This window comes from Gopherus flavomarginatus, chromosome 1 (assembly GCF_025201925.1).
Source record: "Gopherus flavomarginatus isolate rGopFla2 chromosome 1, rGopFla2.mat.asm, whole genome shotgun sequence".
Classification (NCBI taxonomy): domain Eukaryota; kingdom Metazoa; phylum Chordata; order Testudines; family Testudinidae; genus Gopherus; species Gopherus flavomarginatus.
In genome coordinates, this window is record NC_066617.1 from 116,683,783 (window position 1) to 116,701,741 (window position 17,959).

The window sequence follows — 17,959 nt, forward strand, 5'->3', positions numbered from 1 at the left end:
AAACGTGAAATAAATTTTGTATGGCTTCTTCCTCCAACACATCTCCCTATACGGTGGGTAAATCTTTGCATGCTGTTCCCAGAAGTGCTCAGTGTAAATGCTGAGGTAATCAGCATTTACACTTTTCATAATCACTGAGTAACTAGTGACTAAAACTTGCACTGTTTAAAGGTATTAGCCATGTGTGCAAAGGAACACTCAGGCCAAATGATCATGTTCCATATTAGTAGCCAAAGGACCTATGTTCAGAAAGGGCTTTGTATTGAGGATTGGAGGCAGATTAAACATGCCATAGGTAGAGGGTTGTGGTGAGAGAAACTCCTCAAAACACCCCTTTCTTCCTAGCCCACAAAAAATAACTCCGCATCCTTCTTATTTAAGGCCATTCCAGCTGTCCTAGCAAACTAGTTCAAGTTTAAAAGCGGAGGGGGCAGGGAGGTAATAGGATGGGGGTTTTGACCTATGAGCCTCAAACTTCTGATGTGGTTATTTGAAGTATTTAAATGCATGGGCTAAGGCTGCAAAAACTATGCTTTTTTCCTGGGAGTGATACAAAATCCCACTATGCTTCCAATGTAGACAGGACCTTTGAATGCTGTGACGCTCCTCTCTCTCTCCCTCCCCACCCTCCGCAGATGACCGGGTACGTGAGCAGCCCTGTGAAATGGCCTTCATTTGCCACATTTCACACACATTCCACAGACTTGTAGCATTTGTCCTCCTACAGCATGCAGCAGCTCAGCTGGGCTAGAGATCTTTGTGGATGAACTCCAATGAACAAAGCAACAGTTACAGAGCAAGCCTTCTACAGAGACAGCTGCAATGGAACTGACAATTATCCTCTTTATATTGAGAGGAGGGTGAGAAGAGTCCTTAACTGTTGAGTTTTTCAGCAATAATTTAAATCCTGCCATAAATAAATTTGCAATATTGGGACTAAATGCACTATTAGTGCATAATTGCTCGTGTAACTTTTCATCTCTCCCTGCTGCTTGGCTTCCAAACAACACAGCTTTAAAAGCTTTGAGCAGGTAGATTAAGGGTATTGAAGAGATGTGCAGAGAATGTCCATTTGGATTGCCAAGCTTGATAGTTTCTTTTCCTGGAAGAAGTTAAATTCTTAGAAAATCTGGGAAAGTATATATTTATTTTTCCCTATGCCTTTATTGGGAGGGTAATGTAAAGAACAGTTGGGGTGTTACTCCTTCACTCCCAGCCTCTGAGATTAGCATTGTGAGCTGGATGTACTTATCCTTACTGCTTTCTTACATGGTAGTGTACTGTTAGCTTGTCACAACCTCAGTCCAGCTGTCAGTCCTCTTGAGGCAAACTATAAAGCCTCTCCTGAGAAGCAGGTAGCATGCTGTGGTGGGATGAATTGTTTTCACTCCTGAAATTTGACATTGGTGGATGGACCTTCTAAAAGGTTTATTGTAGCTGTCCTGTAAAAGTGGGTAATGCTTCCGATAGCGCAGCTTGGCTTGAATGCTCAGTTTGTTTACAGGTTGCTTGCTTCCTGGAATCTGATATACTGTCTCAGCCACTTCTGGAGGGTGGGGGAAAGACACCTAGTTAGGAACAGCAATGAAGAGGAAACAGTGCATTGATGAATAACATGCTTTTAACTGTGCAGCTGGAGGAGCTGATTGGTACAGGCCCAGTAGGGTTCTCCGTAAGTCCTGCACTAACATTTCAGAAAATATGGAAGGGGGATGTAGTGACAGATGGTGAAAGTACATGATCCACACTTGGATCCTCTGAGTACCCCACAAATTCTCAGACAAATGAAAGCCATGAGGGACGCTTTCCCTTTCCAGATAGAGGTGGGAGATTTTTTGCTGTTGCTCTTGTGGCAAACAGCCAGTGATCAATAAGAACCAGCCCTAACCACCAGCATATCCCTAACATTCTTAAGATAACACTAGTTTTCAGAACAAACATATTAGTCTTGTTTTTGCGAGAGCAGAAATGATGAAACACTGTCTTGTGGTCTGGTTATTTCCATATAACATCCACTGGGCTGTCAATGTAACTGCAGCCAGTGGCAGTGTCCAGCTGTACCGTCTCCTCCTTCTCATTGGGCTTTATGTGCTGTTTGCTGATATTAAACACTTCTCACTGTTTCTCTTATTTTAACAAATTACTCTTTCTTTGTGCTTCAGGGAAGATGGTGAAAAAAGTCTGTCCTTGCAACCAGCTCTGTAGTAATTATCTATCTTCTGTTATTTCTGGTCCCTGTTCATGAGTTTCCCTTTGATCAGCGAAGCCTAACCTCTGTGAATCTGTCTCCAGCACAGCATCTGTCTCTGTCTCGATTATCCCCTCTAACATGTGTTCCTTTGTTAACATGTTAATAGGTTCTGGCTGCCTATTCATTTTTGCAGTGGGAAATGAACTGCTGTTCAGTACTGTAGAGGCTTGCTGGCCCTCAGCTTAGCTGTGGAACTCCTTGCTGATTGGTAATGACAGTGAATTGTGAAGCAGGATCAGTTGCACACAGCAGTGCTGATGTGCTAAAATTACCCCTTTATGCAGCAGGATTTGCTTGTAATGACTATGCTGAAGGGGTTTGCCTACCATTGTCTCCTGATTCCATTGCAGCAACTCCTTCACGATCTTAAAGCGTGAGGACAAGCCATTAATCGGCTTCAACCTGTGCACCCAAAACAGGAACAGTTTAGATATGCCTAATCTAAGTGTGCTGGTATTATCTAAAGTTGTCTTTGAGGGTGGGTGCTCAGGCTGGTTTCCAAGGGAGGAAATAAAAGGGGGCAGAGAATGAAAGCATGATGGAGTAATGGGCCGAGGGGAGAAGTCTGTTTGTTTTCTTTTCAAATCTTTCATTATGTCACCAGACAAGAAACTGGGACGTTTGCTGTGGCTGAGCAGGACTAGAGGGGTTGTTTCCATTGAATGCCATGAATCTAAGCACTCCCCTTTCAGACTCTTCTGGATGGCTTTAGGTTTGGATTAGAGCACAATAACCCGTTTCTGAGATTTAAAATCCCTGAGAATGTTTAATAAAATGCTGTTGATAAGAAATGAGCCTTGTATTATTAGCTCATGTTTTACGGCACAGGCCAATCCTACTCTGTCCCTGCTGTGAGGCTGAGACAAGTGCTCATTAGTTAACAAAATCACTTTGTAGACAACAGAAGCTACTCAAAGCAAGCATTTCAAAATGTTTGTAAATCCCATTGCACGTTTACAGGCAAATACACTCCGGTGTCTCTTGACTAAATGTGCCTGTCTCTCCCAACCCCGTGTCTGTGGATTAGGTTGGAGACACTGGGGTATGAGCTGTAATTCCTGACCAAAATGTAACTGGGTTTACAATGTATAAATGTATCAAGCAGCGGGGTGCAGATGACTGGCCATCAGGAAGGGGTTGAGAGGTGCTGGTTCCTGCATGAACTCTTGACTATGGAATGTGATTATCTTGCTGTCTGTTTTGGTACCTCCTGTTAAGTACCTTTTGCTTTGTCACTCTTGCCTGTTTATGTGGATTCCAACTTCACCCTTTCCCTTGCTTTGCTGCCTTGTCAGATAATTGTTCCAGACCCTTTCACATTACACAAGCTTGAGATTTTCATTGTTCCATCACAATTTCCTTAGCACTCTACACAGTATGGTCCTGTTACTCTGTTCCTTTTGAACTCCCACCACGTTTGTCAGAGAGGCCCTCCGTTCTCTTCCCCCTTCATCTATGTTGCTGCATGGGGCTTCTTGCTCCTAAAGATTACACACCTATTATTAGGTACTATAGGTAGAGAGAGGGTTTCATGTTTTCTAGACAGTGCTGGGAGAGGGGATAGCATTACTCACTCTAGTAGCACATTGCTTAGTTGCTACAGGTAATGATATGTTGCCTTTCTTCTTCAATATCATAACGAGCCATTCTAGCTGAGATTTGGAGAGGCTGATGTTCTTTCTCAGGTATGAGGGTCCTGAAGAGAGATGTCTAGGGAAGTCAGTAACAGAGAACAGCTTCATTGATTTCAGGTAGTGGTTTTGGCTTCTAGCCTTGTTCAGGAGTGAGATGGTGATTTCAGTGCTGAGGTTTTTGATAATTTTTGTCAGACATATCTGTTCAGCACACCTGGGTTATTCCTGATGCTGTGCCTGTTGTAACCTTAGTAGCAAGCCAGCAGTAATTGTTTTGCAAGCCTCTTAATTCTAGTTGAGAGGCAGGTGTCCAAGGTTTGCTGATTCAGCACTGGTGTGCATCTTCCCTGTATTTTGAGGAAGAATGGTGGTTCTTTGAGTGCCGGACCCATGTGCTTTCCACTGGGGGTGCACATAAACACCGTGCACCTGAGACTGGAGAGTTCTTGCAAGTACTGTCCATTGGTCTGCACCTATGCTTCAGCTCCCTTCATGGTCTGCGCCGAGTGTATACGAGACGTGGCAGACTGACCGCCTGCCTCTCTGGTTCATTTTTACTGCCACAGGGCCTGAGCTGGAATCCTCCACAGTGTCCAGAGTTTCTCTTTTCTCCATCTTGTAAATATATTCAAAGTTACATTATCCTTAGGGTTTTTTTTAGTGTTTTTGAGAGTTATAGTTAGCTAGTGTTAGAATCCCCACCCTGGGGAAACTTCTTGGCATGGGACTGGCTTATGCCCAGACCTCTGGGCTTCAAAAACTGTTGCTTGCCCCTGCTCCTTTTGGTCAGTGATCACCACCACCAGTGCTGCCTCTACTGCCTTAAGGAGGCACTTACCTCCACCAAGTGCAGTATCTGCCACTCCTTCTCCAGCCTAGCACAGCAGGGGCAAGAGCTCTGACTTCAAAAACAAATTATGAAGCAAGCAATGAGACTCCAATCAGACTAACACTGGGGAGACCCTCCCAGAGTTGACAAGGAGCATGTCTCCTAGTTCTTTGACTCCGGTGCAGAGAAGGGCAGAGGGAAGGACCTTGTGACTCGGCCTCCTCATGAGAGTAAAGAGCACTCTCTCATACTCCCCAATCCTGGAAGAGGAAAGATCCCTCCTTGACCCCCATCCAAGTCAAGTGAGCCTTCATGCCTAAGCCATAAGAGGTTAGACTCTCGTAAGCCACATAGGCATAGTCAAAAGACTCGGGAGTGAGAATACCTTCAGTATCGGCTTCTGTTCCAGCCTTAACACTGACTGCAGTACCATCCAAACTGAAGCACCAAAACCCAAAGGACTGGGAACTGTTGGTTACCGTCAGGTCAGAGACTCATTCACTAATAGTACTAGCACAACCCCATAAGGAATTGCTATCAACTACCACTTCAGTGGTATGGAATAACAGTTTTAGAAATAGTAATCTATCACTGATTTATACCACTGCTGATGATAGCTTCATTCTCCTGGATTCACAGTCTCCCTTGTTATCAGGACTGATTCTCACTAGAGAGAAACTAGTGCCTGTGGGAATCTAGGACTCTGGGAGAAGGCTGTCCTGTCTGCTAGTCATGGATTTCTCTCTGTGGATCTGTTGGCACTGCTGATGGACCTATATCTGAACTTTTTCATCTTGAGAAGGGTCAGATAGACTGGTGGAGCAGCTTCTGCTCCACCCAGGGAAATTCCGCCCAGACAGGAGATTGAGAATTTCTTGGAATCAGCCTCGACTATCAGGTAGGATCTTCCTTCTCAGACCAGTGGTACTCAGTGCCTTGGCGGTCACCACAACCTGGCTTCAACCCCTTATTGGGGTTCTTGGGACCCTTACGCATGTTACCCAGAATCTCAGTTCCAGTGGGGACTCATACCACCCTTCTCCAAGGGGCCAGTCTGAACCCTTGAGTCCATGGAAACAGGAAAGATAATCTGGTTCCAACAAGGGTATCCTCCTTACCTGATGAAGTGGTCGCTCCAGCCTCTCTGTCTCCCCTGGATGATCATAAACCGTCCTAGGAGCTTATATGGAGAATGGTGGAAGAGCTTCAGATCTCTTTAGAGAAAGTCCAGGGCACTGATCATAAGCTCCTGGATATCCTCCAAACTGCAGGTTTCAGTTGAGTTGCTCTCCTGGTCAATGGAGCCATTCTGGAACCAGCTAAAGTTGTGCCTCTACTCACAAGAGGGCAGAGACTTTGTCATGACTAGAGGAACAGAGTTCTTGTTCAGAGCAGGGTGGGTTAACTCCTTGGTAGTCCAGGCAGCCACTGAAAGATCCAAGCAACAGCACCAAGGACCACCCTCGCAGGTAAGGAGGCAAATGTCTCAACCTTATGGGGAGAAAGATTGTTACATCTACCAGTCTACAGTTTAGGATCAAATTATCAGACTTTTCTTGCCAAATAATATTCCTTGAACTGCTCATAAGTTTCTAGACTTTAAGGATAAATTGCTCATTTCAAGCACTTATTGACGGCAGAGTGGTGGCCAGGATCTGTGTGGGATGTAATTGATGTGGCTGATTATGGTAGAGATCCCTGGCAGCTGCCATTGTGATGCAGCAGGAAACATGGTTACACTCTTTGGGGCTCAAGATGGAGGTTGAGAGCACAGCTGAAGATCTCATTTGGTGAAACTAATCTCTTTAATGAAAAGACCGGATGAGTCTCTGAACTTATGGAAAGACTTAAGGGCAACTCTTTGCTCCCTCGGTATTTATACACCTGCTCCAAAGAGAAAATATCAAACAGCCTTAAAAATCAAGGTCCTTACCCCCAATGTGTTTTATCAATGCTCCTATGAGCCATCTTGCAAACAACAAAGAATGCAGAGACCAAAATACCTGGTGCCTTCCACTCCAGTCATGACTACCAATGTTTCTGACATGATTCTAGAGAGCTCTGAACCAATATTGAGGCCACCAGATTCTGAGATTCATTTCAGGGGGGTGGCTAGTGAAATTTTCCCCAAACTGGGAAATAACAGACAAATCTGTACTGGATATCATCTGATTCCAGCTATACTATTGAGTTTCTTTGCCCACCTCCCCCAAAACTCCCTTCTCTGTGCTTTTCAAAGGACCACTCTCATAGGGAATTCTGTCAGAAAATACAGGGGTTTTTCCCCGATGAGGAGAAATATAGCAACCCACCTCAACATCAAGGAAATGGGTTCTGTTCAAAGTATTTACTAGTCCCCAAGAAGAAAGGAGGCTGGAGATCCATCTTGACCTAAAGTTCCACATGGTTACATTAACACTGATACCATCCCTCAGCATGGTTCTCAGTTCTTGATATATGCAGTATTTTAGCTGTGCTGGTCCCAGGATATTAGAATGACAAGGTTGATGAGATAGTATGTATTATTGGACCAACTTTGGTTGGTGAGAGCCAAGCTTTTGAGCTTACATAGCTCTATGTAAGCTTGAAACCTTGTCTCTCTCACCAACTGAAGTTGGTCCAGTAAACTTTACCTCACCCACCTTAGCCCTTGAAATGAAAGAGACTACTTTGTGTGGCTTTCACCCCTCTCACAGATGAGTCCTTAGGTTTGTGGTGGATCCCCACCACTGTCAATATAGGGTGCTCCAATTTGGGCTCACAATTGCTCCCAGAGTCTTCATGAAAGTTTTCTCAATAATAGCAGCTCAGTGTAGACAAGGTGGCTCCGCCATCCTCATGTATTTGGATAACTGGTTTCTAACCAGTAGGTCTTGCCTGAAACTGTTAACATCAACTTCATTGCTGCTCCAGCTTCTAGCATCCCTGGGAATCTGTGTAAACATGGAAAAGTCTACCTTGTCTCCGACACACACCATAGAATTTAGAGGCACAACACTGGATTTAATGAAGGAAAGGGCCTACTTCACCACTGACAGATTTTGCACCATGGGTGCTCTCATAGACCTGGTTACATGCAAATCTCGAACATCAGTTCAGGTATGCCTTACTCTCCTGGGCTTATGGAGTTATATACTTGCATAATGTTACTCACCTGACTCCAGCTTTGTTGCCTGAAAGCTTTGCTCCAACAGTATATACACTGAGCAAGTATAGCACGAATCCCACAGTAACAGTTTCTTCTGAGGTGAGCCCCATTTTGGCATGGTGGAGGGACTCTGGATGTGTGTGGGGGAGTTCCCTTTTATTCACCTATACCCAGCCATAAATAGATGCCTCCCTGATAGGTTGGTGAGCCCACGTGGGTGATCGCACATTAAAAGGCACTTGGATGTGCATTCTAGCTTTTTGAAACATCAGTTCTTCTTCGAGTGATTGCTCATATCCATTCCAGTTAGGTGTGCGTGCCACGCGTGCACGTCTGCCGGAAACTTTTTACCTAGCAATTCCAGTGGGCCAGCAGGTCGCCCCCTAGAGTGGCGCCGCCATGGCGCTTGATATATACCCCTGCCGGCCCGCCCGCTCCTCAGTTCCTTCTTACTGCCGTGTCGGTTGCTGGAACTGTGTAGTGTGGCTTGCTGTCCTCCACGTCCCTAGCTCTCCTTCGTTACTGTCAATAGTTGTAGTTGTAAATAGTTTAATAATACAGTTGGAGTTGTATAGTAATTAGTAGTTATTGTATATAGTTTATAGAACTTATTCGCGGGTTGGGCCGTTGCCCTTCCCAGCACCGGGCCCATGCCTGGTTCGCCGGGCTTCAAGCAGTGCTCGGCCTGCAAGAGGCCGATGCCAACTAGCGATCCCCATGATGCGTGCCTGAAGTGCCTCGGGGAATCGCATATCGCCGAGAAGTGTCGCATCTGCAAGGCCTTTAAGCCTCGAACAAAGAAAGAGAGAGATCAAAGACTGCGGACTCTCTTGATGGAAGCGGCACTGAATCCGGTACCGTCAACGGAGCCGGACACCTCTACACTGGCACCGGACCGCGCCGGCACCGGAAAGACACCCCGGCACCGCCCATCCCCGGCACTGGGATCCGATCAAAGACCCTCGACGTCTGCGACATCATCTCGGCAGGCTCAAGTGGAGCGCCCGGCACCTACCTCTGCTGTGGCACCGTCTGCAGGGTTGCCGTCGACTCCGGGCCCGGAAGGTCTGTCTAGTCCGGCCCCTCTAAGCTCCCCCTTAAGATCTGGGGTCGAGCCATTAGTCCCGTCCATGCCGGAGACCTTCGCTTTGGCGTGGGACTTGATAGCTCTGACTGAGCCATCCCAGCCTCAACCCCGGTGCGGGTCATCTCCAGAGGCAAGCCGACGTTGAGAGTGCCATCTTTGGAATCCAGGCATCGATCGCCTTCGAGGCCCTGACGACTTGGACGCTTGCGCTCTCGGCGCCGCTCGCAGTTCCAGCACCGCTCTCCTAGGTGGCACCGGTCGCACTCGCGGCGCAGGTCGACGTCGGTACGGTCCCGGTCTGGCTCTTCTCCATACCAGCACCGATACTCTAGGAGCCGTTCGTGTCGGCGATCAACTCCCCGGTCGACCTCTCGGCACCGAGCCGGTGGCAGGTCCCGGTCCCGGTTGACCTCCCGGCACCACGTTGGTGGTAGGTCCCGGTCCCCAGCGCCATCCTGGCACCGCATCGGACGTAGATCGCGGTCCCGATCCCGGCACCAAGCTGGAGGCAGGTCCCGGTCCGGATCCCGGCACCGAGTACCAGACCGGTCCTGGTCCCGGCACCGGTATGGCTCCCGGTACTGATCCTCGGCACCGAGAGGATCGTTGGTGTCGGGACTGAGGGAGGCCTATCAGCCGAGTTTGGCACCTCCATGGCCTTCGAGGCAGCCATCGGTCTTCTCTCAGGCGGACAGTGTTTATACGCTGGGCCCGGACAGACACGCGGCCCTCTTCCAGGACCCTCCGCTTCAAGACCAAGGGCCACAGCAGTGGGAGTTTTGGACTCCCTGGGCGTACCATCAAGCCCAGGATCAGCAACATACTTCTCCCCGGCCTGCGGCGGACCGAAGACCACCAAAGTCAACGCTGTCTCGCCCCCCTCTCTCTCTGGAAGGCGAGGACAGGTCCAGCCACCAGGACCCAGAGCTCCCTCCGCAGCCGGAGGGCCGGGTCCAGATGGAACCCCCTGTGGGCGCTCTGCTGCCAGGGGTCTCCTTGTCATCTTCCCCTGACGAGGCAGTGGCAGGCACCTCGTCCTCCAGCCCTCCCCCTCTCGACACAGGGCACATCAGGACCTCCTCAGGCGCGTGGCGCAAAACTTAAATTTACAAGCGGAGGAGGTCGCTGAGATCGAGGATCTGGTGGTCAGCATCCTCTCCGCAGATGCTCCCACCAGGGTTGCCCTGCCTTTCATTAGGACCATTCAGGCCAACGCCACCACTATCTTGCAGTCACCGGCCTCCATCCCTCCTACCACACGAGGCGTGGAGAGAAAGTACATGGCCCCCTCTAAGGGCTATGAATTCCTGCACGTCCACCCGACACCGTGCTTCCTCGTGGTACAGTCGGTGAACGAGAGGGAGTGCCATGGACAAAGAGGCCCCAGTACCCAAATCTAAGAAGGTGAGGCGGATGGACCTCCTAGGCCGTAAAGTCTATTTGGCGGGGGCGCTACAGCTCAGGGTCTCCAATCAACAGGCCCTCCTTAGCCGCTACTCGTTTAACTCCTGGGTAGCAGCGGACAAGTTTAAGGAGCTGTTGCCGCAGGAGGCACGTCAAGAATTTGCGGCGATTCTTGACGAGGGCAAGTAGGTCGCAAGGATCTCGCTGCAGGCCTCATTGGACGCTGCAGACTCGGCCGCTCAGACCCTTGCCTCAGGGCTTACGATGCGCCGCATATCCTGGCTTCAGGTCTCTGGCCTTCCACTGGAGCTCCAGTATACCATCCAGGACCTCCCCTTCGAAGGCCAGGGCCTGTTTTCAGACAAGACAGACCCCAGGCTAAAGAGCTTCTAAAGACAATCGCGTCGTCATGCGCTCTTTGGGGATGCACGCGCCCGTGACGCAGCGCAGACCCTTCTGGCCGCAGAACCAGCAGCAACAACGCCGGCCGTATCCCCAGTTCCATCCACGGCAGGACCTTAATAGGCGCCGGGGCAGGAACAGTAGGCGCAGACAGTCGGGTGGCCAAGGTGGGCAGAACCAAGGCTCCTCCAAGGCCCCACCCGGACCCAAGCCTTCATTTTGAAGGTGCGCCCAAGGGTGCAGTACCAGTTTCCCCTTCGGATCCTTCCCCACAGTTTTTTCCAACAGTCTTTCATTTTTCCTCCAGGCGTGGACCTGAATAACATCAGACCGCTGGGTCTTATGCACTGTACAGGCCGGTTACTGCCTGCAGTTTTCATCGCCCCCCCCCCCACCCTCGTCCCTCTTCAGGGACTCCTCTCACGAGCAATTCCTCCGTCAGGAGGTACAGACGCTCCTCAGCAAGGGAGCCATATTGGAGGTTCCAGAGAGCGAGAAGGGCAAGGGGTTTTATTCCCGTTACTTTCTGATCCCCAAGGCCAAGGGAGGCCTCAGGCCTATCCTCGACCTGTGAGAACTCAACAAGCATATGGTGAAGTTGAAGTTCCGCATGGTATCCGTGGGGACCATCATCCCATCGCTGGATCCTGGAGACTGGTACGCCGCCCTCGACATGCAGGACGCTTACTTTCATATCGCCATATTTCCACAGCACAGGCGTTTTCTTCACTTCGTGGTCGACCACAAGCATTATCAATTTGTGGTCCTCCCATTTGGCCTTTCTACGGCCCCGAGGGTATTCACGAAATGCATGGCAGTTGTCATCGCACATCTTCGGCGCAGCCGCATTCACGTGTTCCCCTACCTTGACGACTGGTTGGTCCGCGGCACATCAGAGCTGCAGGTCCGCGACCACGTCCGCAGGATCAGCAACCTCTTTGCTGCCCTAGGCCTCATTGTCAACGTGGACAAGTCCACTCTGCTCCCCACGCAGAGGATAGAGTTCATCGGGGCCGTTCTGGATTCCACCTTGGCCAGGGCCTTGCTACCATTGCCCAGGTTCCAGTCGCTATCGGCCATCATTCTGCGCTTGCGGGCGGCCCCCCTGACCTCCATAAGAACATGTCTGACCCTCCTGGGCCATATGGCGGCTTGTACGTTCGTGACAGCGTATGCTCGACTCTGCATGAGGCCTCTCCAATCTTGGCTCATCGCGCAGTACCGGGCGGCCTGTACGTTCGTTAGACACAGTTGTCACCATCCCCCAGGGGGTACTGGACTCCCTCCGGTGGTGGCTAGACCAGTCCGTCGTGTGTGCAGGGCTCCCGTTCCATCCGCCCCAACCCTCGGCATCCCTGACGACGGACGCCTCAGATCTGGGCTGGGGGGCGCACAGCAGAACCCTGAGGACTCAGGGCCTGTGGTCCCCACAGGAACTGGACCTCCACATCAACATACGGGAGTTGAGAGCAGTCCGTCTTGCCTGTCAAGCGTTCGTCCATCACCTTCAAGGTCGCTGTGTCGCGGTGTTCACCGACAACACGATGACCATGTACTATATCAACAAGCAGGGCGGCACCAGATCCTCTCCCCTATGTCAGGAGGCGACGCGGCTCTGGGAATTTTGTATAGCCCATGCCATTCACCTCACGGCCTCCTACCTACCTGGAGTACGAAACACACTGGTGGATCACTGGAGCAGATCCTTCCGCTCTCACGAGTGGTCCCTTTGCCCGGACGTCGCCCTCTCACTCTTCCAGAGGTGGGGTCGTCCCCGGATGGACCTCTTCGCGTCCAGGGAGAACAGGAAATGCCAGGCATTCTGCTCCTTTCAGGCTCGGGAGCCCGGGTCATTAGCGGACGCCTTCCTTATCCCATGGGCGACCCATCTGTTATATGCATTCCCTCCGTTTCCGCTGGTCCACAAGGTTCTCCTCAAGGTGCGCAGGGACAGGGCTCGCGTGATTCTGATAGCCCCAGCGTGGCCCAGGCAACATTGGTACCCCATGTTGCTGGACCTCTCAATAACCAACCCAGTTCCCCTGCCCCTTCACCTGGATCTGATCACCCAGGACCACGGCAGGTTCTGTCACCTGGCCCTTCGGTCTCTGCATCTCACGGCGTGGCTCCTGCGTGGCTGACCAGCTCCGAGTTATGCTGCTCTACCCCGGTTCGGGAGGTTCTCCTGGGTAGTAGGAAGCCTTCCACTAGAGCTATATATTCAGCCAAGTGGAAGCGTTTTTCCTGCTGGTGCTCGGAGAAGGGTTTTCTCCCTATGGAGGTTTCCATCGCCAACATTCTGAACTACATCTGGTCCCTCAAGGTCCAGGGTCTGGCGATATCGTCTCTTCGGGTTCACCTAGCGGCCATCTCCACCTTTCATCCGGGAGGAGATGGCCGTTCTGTCTTCTCCCACCCTATGGTGGCAATATTCCTGTAGGGGCTGGAACGTCTCTACCCACAGGTCTGTCCCCCTGCCCCTTCATGGGATCTCAACCTCGTTCCGGCTCGGCTCATGGGCCCTCCATTTGAGTCGTTAGCGACTTGCTCCCTGCTCTACCTCTCCTGGAAGACCGCCTTTCTAGTGGCCATCACCTCAGCTAGACGGGTGTCGGAACTCCGGGCTCTCACGGTAGACCCCCCGTATACGGTCTTCCATAAGGACAAAGTGCAGCTGAGACCGCACCCTGCCTTTCTCCCCAAGGTGGTCTCAGCCTTTCACATTAACCAGGAGATCTTCCTTCCCGTCTTTTTCCCAAAGCCCCATTCGTCCCGCAGGGAGCAACAACTCCACTCGCTGGATGTCCGGGCACTAGCGTTTTATGTGGAGAGGACCAAACCGTTCCGCAAGTCCCCCCAGCTCTTCGTGGCGATAGCGGACCGTGTCAAGGGCCTTCCTATTTTCTCGCAGAGGATATCCTCGTGGGTAACGTCCTGTATCAGGACCTGTTATGACTTGGCTCACATCCCTACGGGCTGTGTGACTGCGCACTCTACCAGGGCGCAGGCGTCATTGCTGGCTTTCCTTGCCCGAGTGCTGATCCAAGAGATCTGTAGGGCGGCGACCTGGTCATCGGTCCACACTTTTGCTTCCCATTACGCCCTGGTCCAGCAGTCCAGAGATGACACGGCCTTCGGCTCAGCAGTGCTCCATGCCGCGACTTCTCACTCCGACCCCACCGCCTTGGGGTAAGGCTTGGGATTCACCTAACTGGAATGGATATGAGCAATCACTCAAAGAAGAAAAGACGGTTACTCACCTTTGTAACTGTTGTTCTTTGAGATGTGTTGCTCATATCCATTCCACACCCGCCCTCCTTCCCCACTGTCGGAGTAGCCGGCAAGAAGGAACTGAGGAGCGGGCGGGCCGGCAGGGGTATATATCAAGTGCCATGGCGGTGCCACTCTAGGGGGCGACCTGCCAGCCCACTGGAGTTGCTAGGGTAAAAAGTTTCTGGCAGACGTGCACACGCGGCGCACACACCTAACTGGAATGGATATGAGCAACACATCTCGAAGAACAACAGTTATAAAGGTGAGTAACCGTATTTTTTTTGGAACTGAGATCAGTATGGGAAGCTTGCTAAAAGCATATCTACTATTCATACAATCCCAGTACATCCTTATAAAGACGGACAACATAACTACCATTTTCTATATGAACAAATGGGGAGGGTATGTTCCTTGCCCCTGTATATACAAGCGGTCAACTTATAGAACTGGTGTATACAGACCCACATCACCCTATTGGCAATATACCTCCTGGGCATCCAGAATTCACTGGCAGACAGTTTCAGCAGGCATTTCACCACTGATCACAAGGGGGAGTTACATGATTCAGTAGTAAACAGTATCTTCACTCAGTGGGGAGCCCCCACTTGGAACCTGACCATGTGGGCTCCCCAACCTGTCAGGAAGTGCAAAATGTACTGCTTCAGAGGAACCCAAGGTCAGTACTCTAGAAGTGATGCACTCTTCCTGTCAACAGATCACTTCAGCTATGCCTTCCTTTCCATCCCACTACTGCCTTGAGTTCTATTAGAAATTTGATTAGATGGGGCACAAGTCATTCTCCATCACCCAAGATGGCCTGAACAATTTGGGATTCCAAGCCGCCTTCAAATGTCATCCTCTCCACTTAACAGCATTTGGACTTTTCTGGATCTCTTGACCCAGAAAAGTGGTAGGGTAAGGCATCCCACCCCAGATGCTCTTCATCTCATGGCTTGGTATTTGGATTGGTGTCGCGCCTAGAACATTCCTTCTCTGAAGTGGTGAAAATTATTCTTAATAATAGCAGAAAAAAACACCAGAAAATGTTACCTAGCCAAGTGGAAATGTTTCTCTGTCTGGGCCCAGCAAAACCATACATCTCCACCAGACAGTGGATATTCCCGCTGTTTTGGACTATCATTTTACCCTCAAGATGGTAAGATCTTGCCCTTAATTTGCTATGGGTTTATCTAGCAGTAGTTAGTGTGTGGATTCACTAGCAAATGATGACTCTTTATCCAGCCAATAACAGCCCAGTTCTTGAAGGGACTGATCAGAACCTTTCTGTCAGTAAAGAAACCATCCCCCCACTGGGGATGGTCTTGCTACGACGACACCTGAAATTCACTCTAAGATCGTTTTGAAATTTCACGTAAACCAATCAGTTCTCTTACCTTTGTTTTTTCCCAAAGCCTCATGCCTCTTGTGAGGCGTGTAGACTTCATTTCTTTGACATAATCTGATCTTTGTACCTGCAGAGAACAAAACAGATTGAAAATCATCTAGACTGTTCGCTGCTATAGCAGAATGAGTACTAGGACAAGCTGTATCCTCTCAGAGAATCTCTAAGTTGATTTCTGGCTGTATCATACTCTTTATCAATTGGCACAGCCGTCTCCTCCACACTCAGTAAATGCTCACTCTACAAGGGCACAGGCAGCCTCAATAACATCACTTCAAGAGGTGCTTCTGCTTAATACAGACAAGGTGTCTACATGGAGTTCCAGCCACACGTTCTTGAGAATTTATGCCATGGTCCAGGACTCTTTCACTGACACATCCTTTGGGACAGCTGTTCTGCAAGCAGCTTTACCACCTGCATCCTGTCCTCTTGTCTGAGTACTGCTTGCCCATCACCCACCGTGAAATATACATCAGGACCAGCACTTGACAAGGAAAGGGAAGATACTTTGAAGATACTGGCGTTCTTTGAGATGTGCGGTTCCTATCTGTATTCCAGTATCCGCTTTTTTCCCATCTGCTTTGGACCGTGACCTGATTTGCATCAGAGAAAGAATGGACTGATGGTCAGTCTCCCCTGCCCCTGTTTTTGGCATGGAACAGCAGGAGAGTTGGGGTGCAGGAGCAGGCCAACAAACACTACTTACAAGAATTCTCTGGTCACAGGTGCCTGGTGTGCATACATACTCAGTGGAATAGAGATGGGAACTACACATCTCTAAGAACTCCTGTTTACAATGAATAACTTCTTGTCGTACTGGACAGGGATTCAGTAGATTTAGGTTCTGCTCATCTTTGCTACAAACTCCAGTGTGACATTGGGCAAAACCGTTAACTGTGTGATGCAGTTTCCCATCTGTAAACTGAGGACACTTCCTCACCTCTCAGGGTTGTTGAGGCTTATTTCATTATATATGTGAAGTGCTTAGAGACTACAGTAATGAGTGCCATACAAAAACTTAAAATTGAATGCAGCTTTTTATTCTGCAGTTGCAAATGAGGCCTGAGGTGAGTGAGGATGCATGAGACAGAGGAGGGATGAGAAGAGGCTCTAACTCCTTGCCTCTTCACTGAAGGTCACTCAAACTCTCCAGCAGAACTGAAATTCAGCATTATGTGGACTTCTTTATTCTTAGTCAACGTGTGAATAGAATAGTTTCTCCATGTATGTTCTAGCTGTTCTCCGTTCTCCAACATCAAACTGAATTTGCTGTTTTCACAAGGAACGCTTGCTGCTCTGAATGGCGAATCTAATCATGGTGGCAAAAAAGATTTCCTGGAATCCACCAAAGAACGTTGGTTTTTTTGGGTGTGTGTAGGGGGGTTGGTTTGTTTTTTTGTTTTTGAAGTACAGGCTGCCCTGCATACTGCAGTTGCTGTCTGATGGATATAGTATGGATCTGTGTGCACTATTCCATTGGACAAGAGTCCTGTAGTTATTGAGTGCAGTAGTGCCTGCAGTTTGTGTCTTTCAGCCTGATGTTCTTTTCGCATAATCTGGGTTCCTGGTGCATTCTGCATCCTGCAGAGACGAGTTCACTGGGCTACAGAGCAGCTAGCTGTGCTGACTGTACTACTACTTTGCTTTCTGTATCACGTGGGCAGAGTTGGAAATTAACTGTGCTCAAACAGTAGCTGTTACTTACTCGTTTTTTAAAAAACAAGGTGCCAGGGGAAGTGAGCAGCTATTCATTACGAGTACTGCTACTCAGTGTGAAACCCAATCTTCCCTCCTCCCTCACTGCCAAAAGAGGAGCCTGATGTGGGCAGCAGCCACTCAATTCCTACACAACTGCTACTTGCAGCACTTCTTGGAAAACAGACACATCTTTAATCAGAGAAAATAGCTAAATGAGCCCTTGTAAATTCCTCCTTCAACATGTCCTAGAATCAAAATGTAGAATTCATGTGCATGGCTTTTAAACTCTTGCTCTGTACTATTCCACTATTGTCATAATTCCTAAACTTTCTAGAAAACTAGCTGTAACCTGGCTTTTGATTCTGTTGTTGCCTTTAATTTTAGGGACCAGCAGCACCAACACAGTTGGGGGTACAGTGAACAGCCAGGCACCCCAGTCTCAGCCTCCTGTCATAACTTCCAGCCGGAAAGGGACTTTCACAGATGACCTGCACAAGTTGGTAGACAACTGGGCCCGTGATGCTATGAACCTCTCAGGAAAGAGAGGTGGCAAGGGGCATAGCAACTATGAGGTAAGAGATTTCCCGCTTGAACATGCATGGATGGAGAGCTGTCACTGCTAACATAACTTGTTGTCTGAGTATCAAAACACACATGTAAAGAAAAGTTTCCATGTAGCCAGGCTAAAATAGTGCTCTAGGAGAGAATGAGCCATAGCTTACATGTGGAGGGCTCCTGCCACCTGTTCTTCAGGCACTAGAGTGGGGAGAGTCATGATGTCTTTTGAGAAGCACCTATTTAACTCAGTTACATGAAAGGGGCTGTGAATGG

The 17,959-nt window shown here is 49.4% G+C and overlaps 1 protein-coding gene across 13 annotated transcripts in view; it reads left to right on the forward strand.

Moving 5' to 3' along the window:
• WNK1 (WNK lysine deficient protein kinase 1) overlaps window positions 1-17,959 on the forward strand; it is a 178,061-nt gene that overhangs the window by 156,990 nt on the left and 3,112 nt on the right. For 10 of the 13 annotated variants that reach the window (XM_050917851.1, XM_050917889.1, XM_050917860.1 and 7 more), the window contains 2 exons: window positions 2,163-2,204; window positions 17,513-17,700. In XM_050917851.1, coding sequence (XP_050773808.1) covers window positions 2,163-2,204; window positions 17,513-17,700 — 230 coding nt within the window. The remainder of the gene's footprint in view (window positions 1-2,162; window positions 2,205-17,512; window positions 17,701-17,959) is intronic. The other 3 variants (XM_050917907.1, XM_050917841.1, XM_050917913.1) reach the window with 1 other exon arrangement.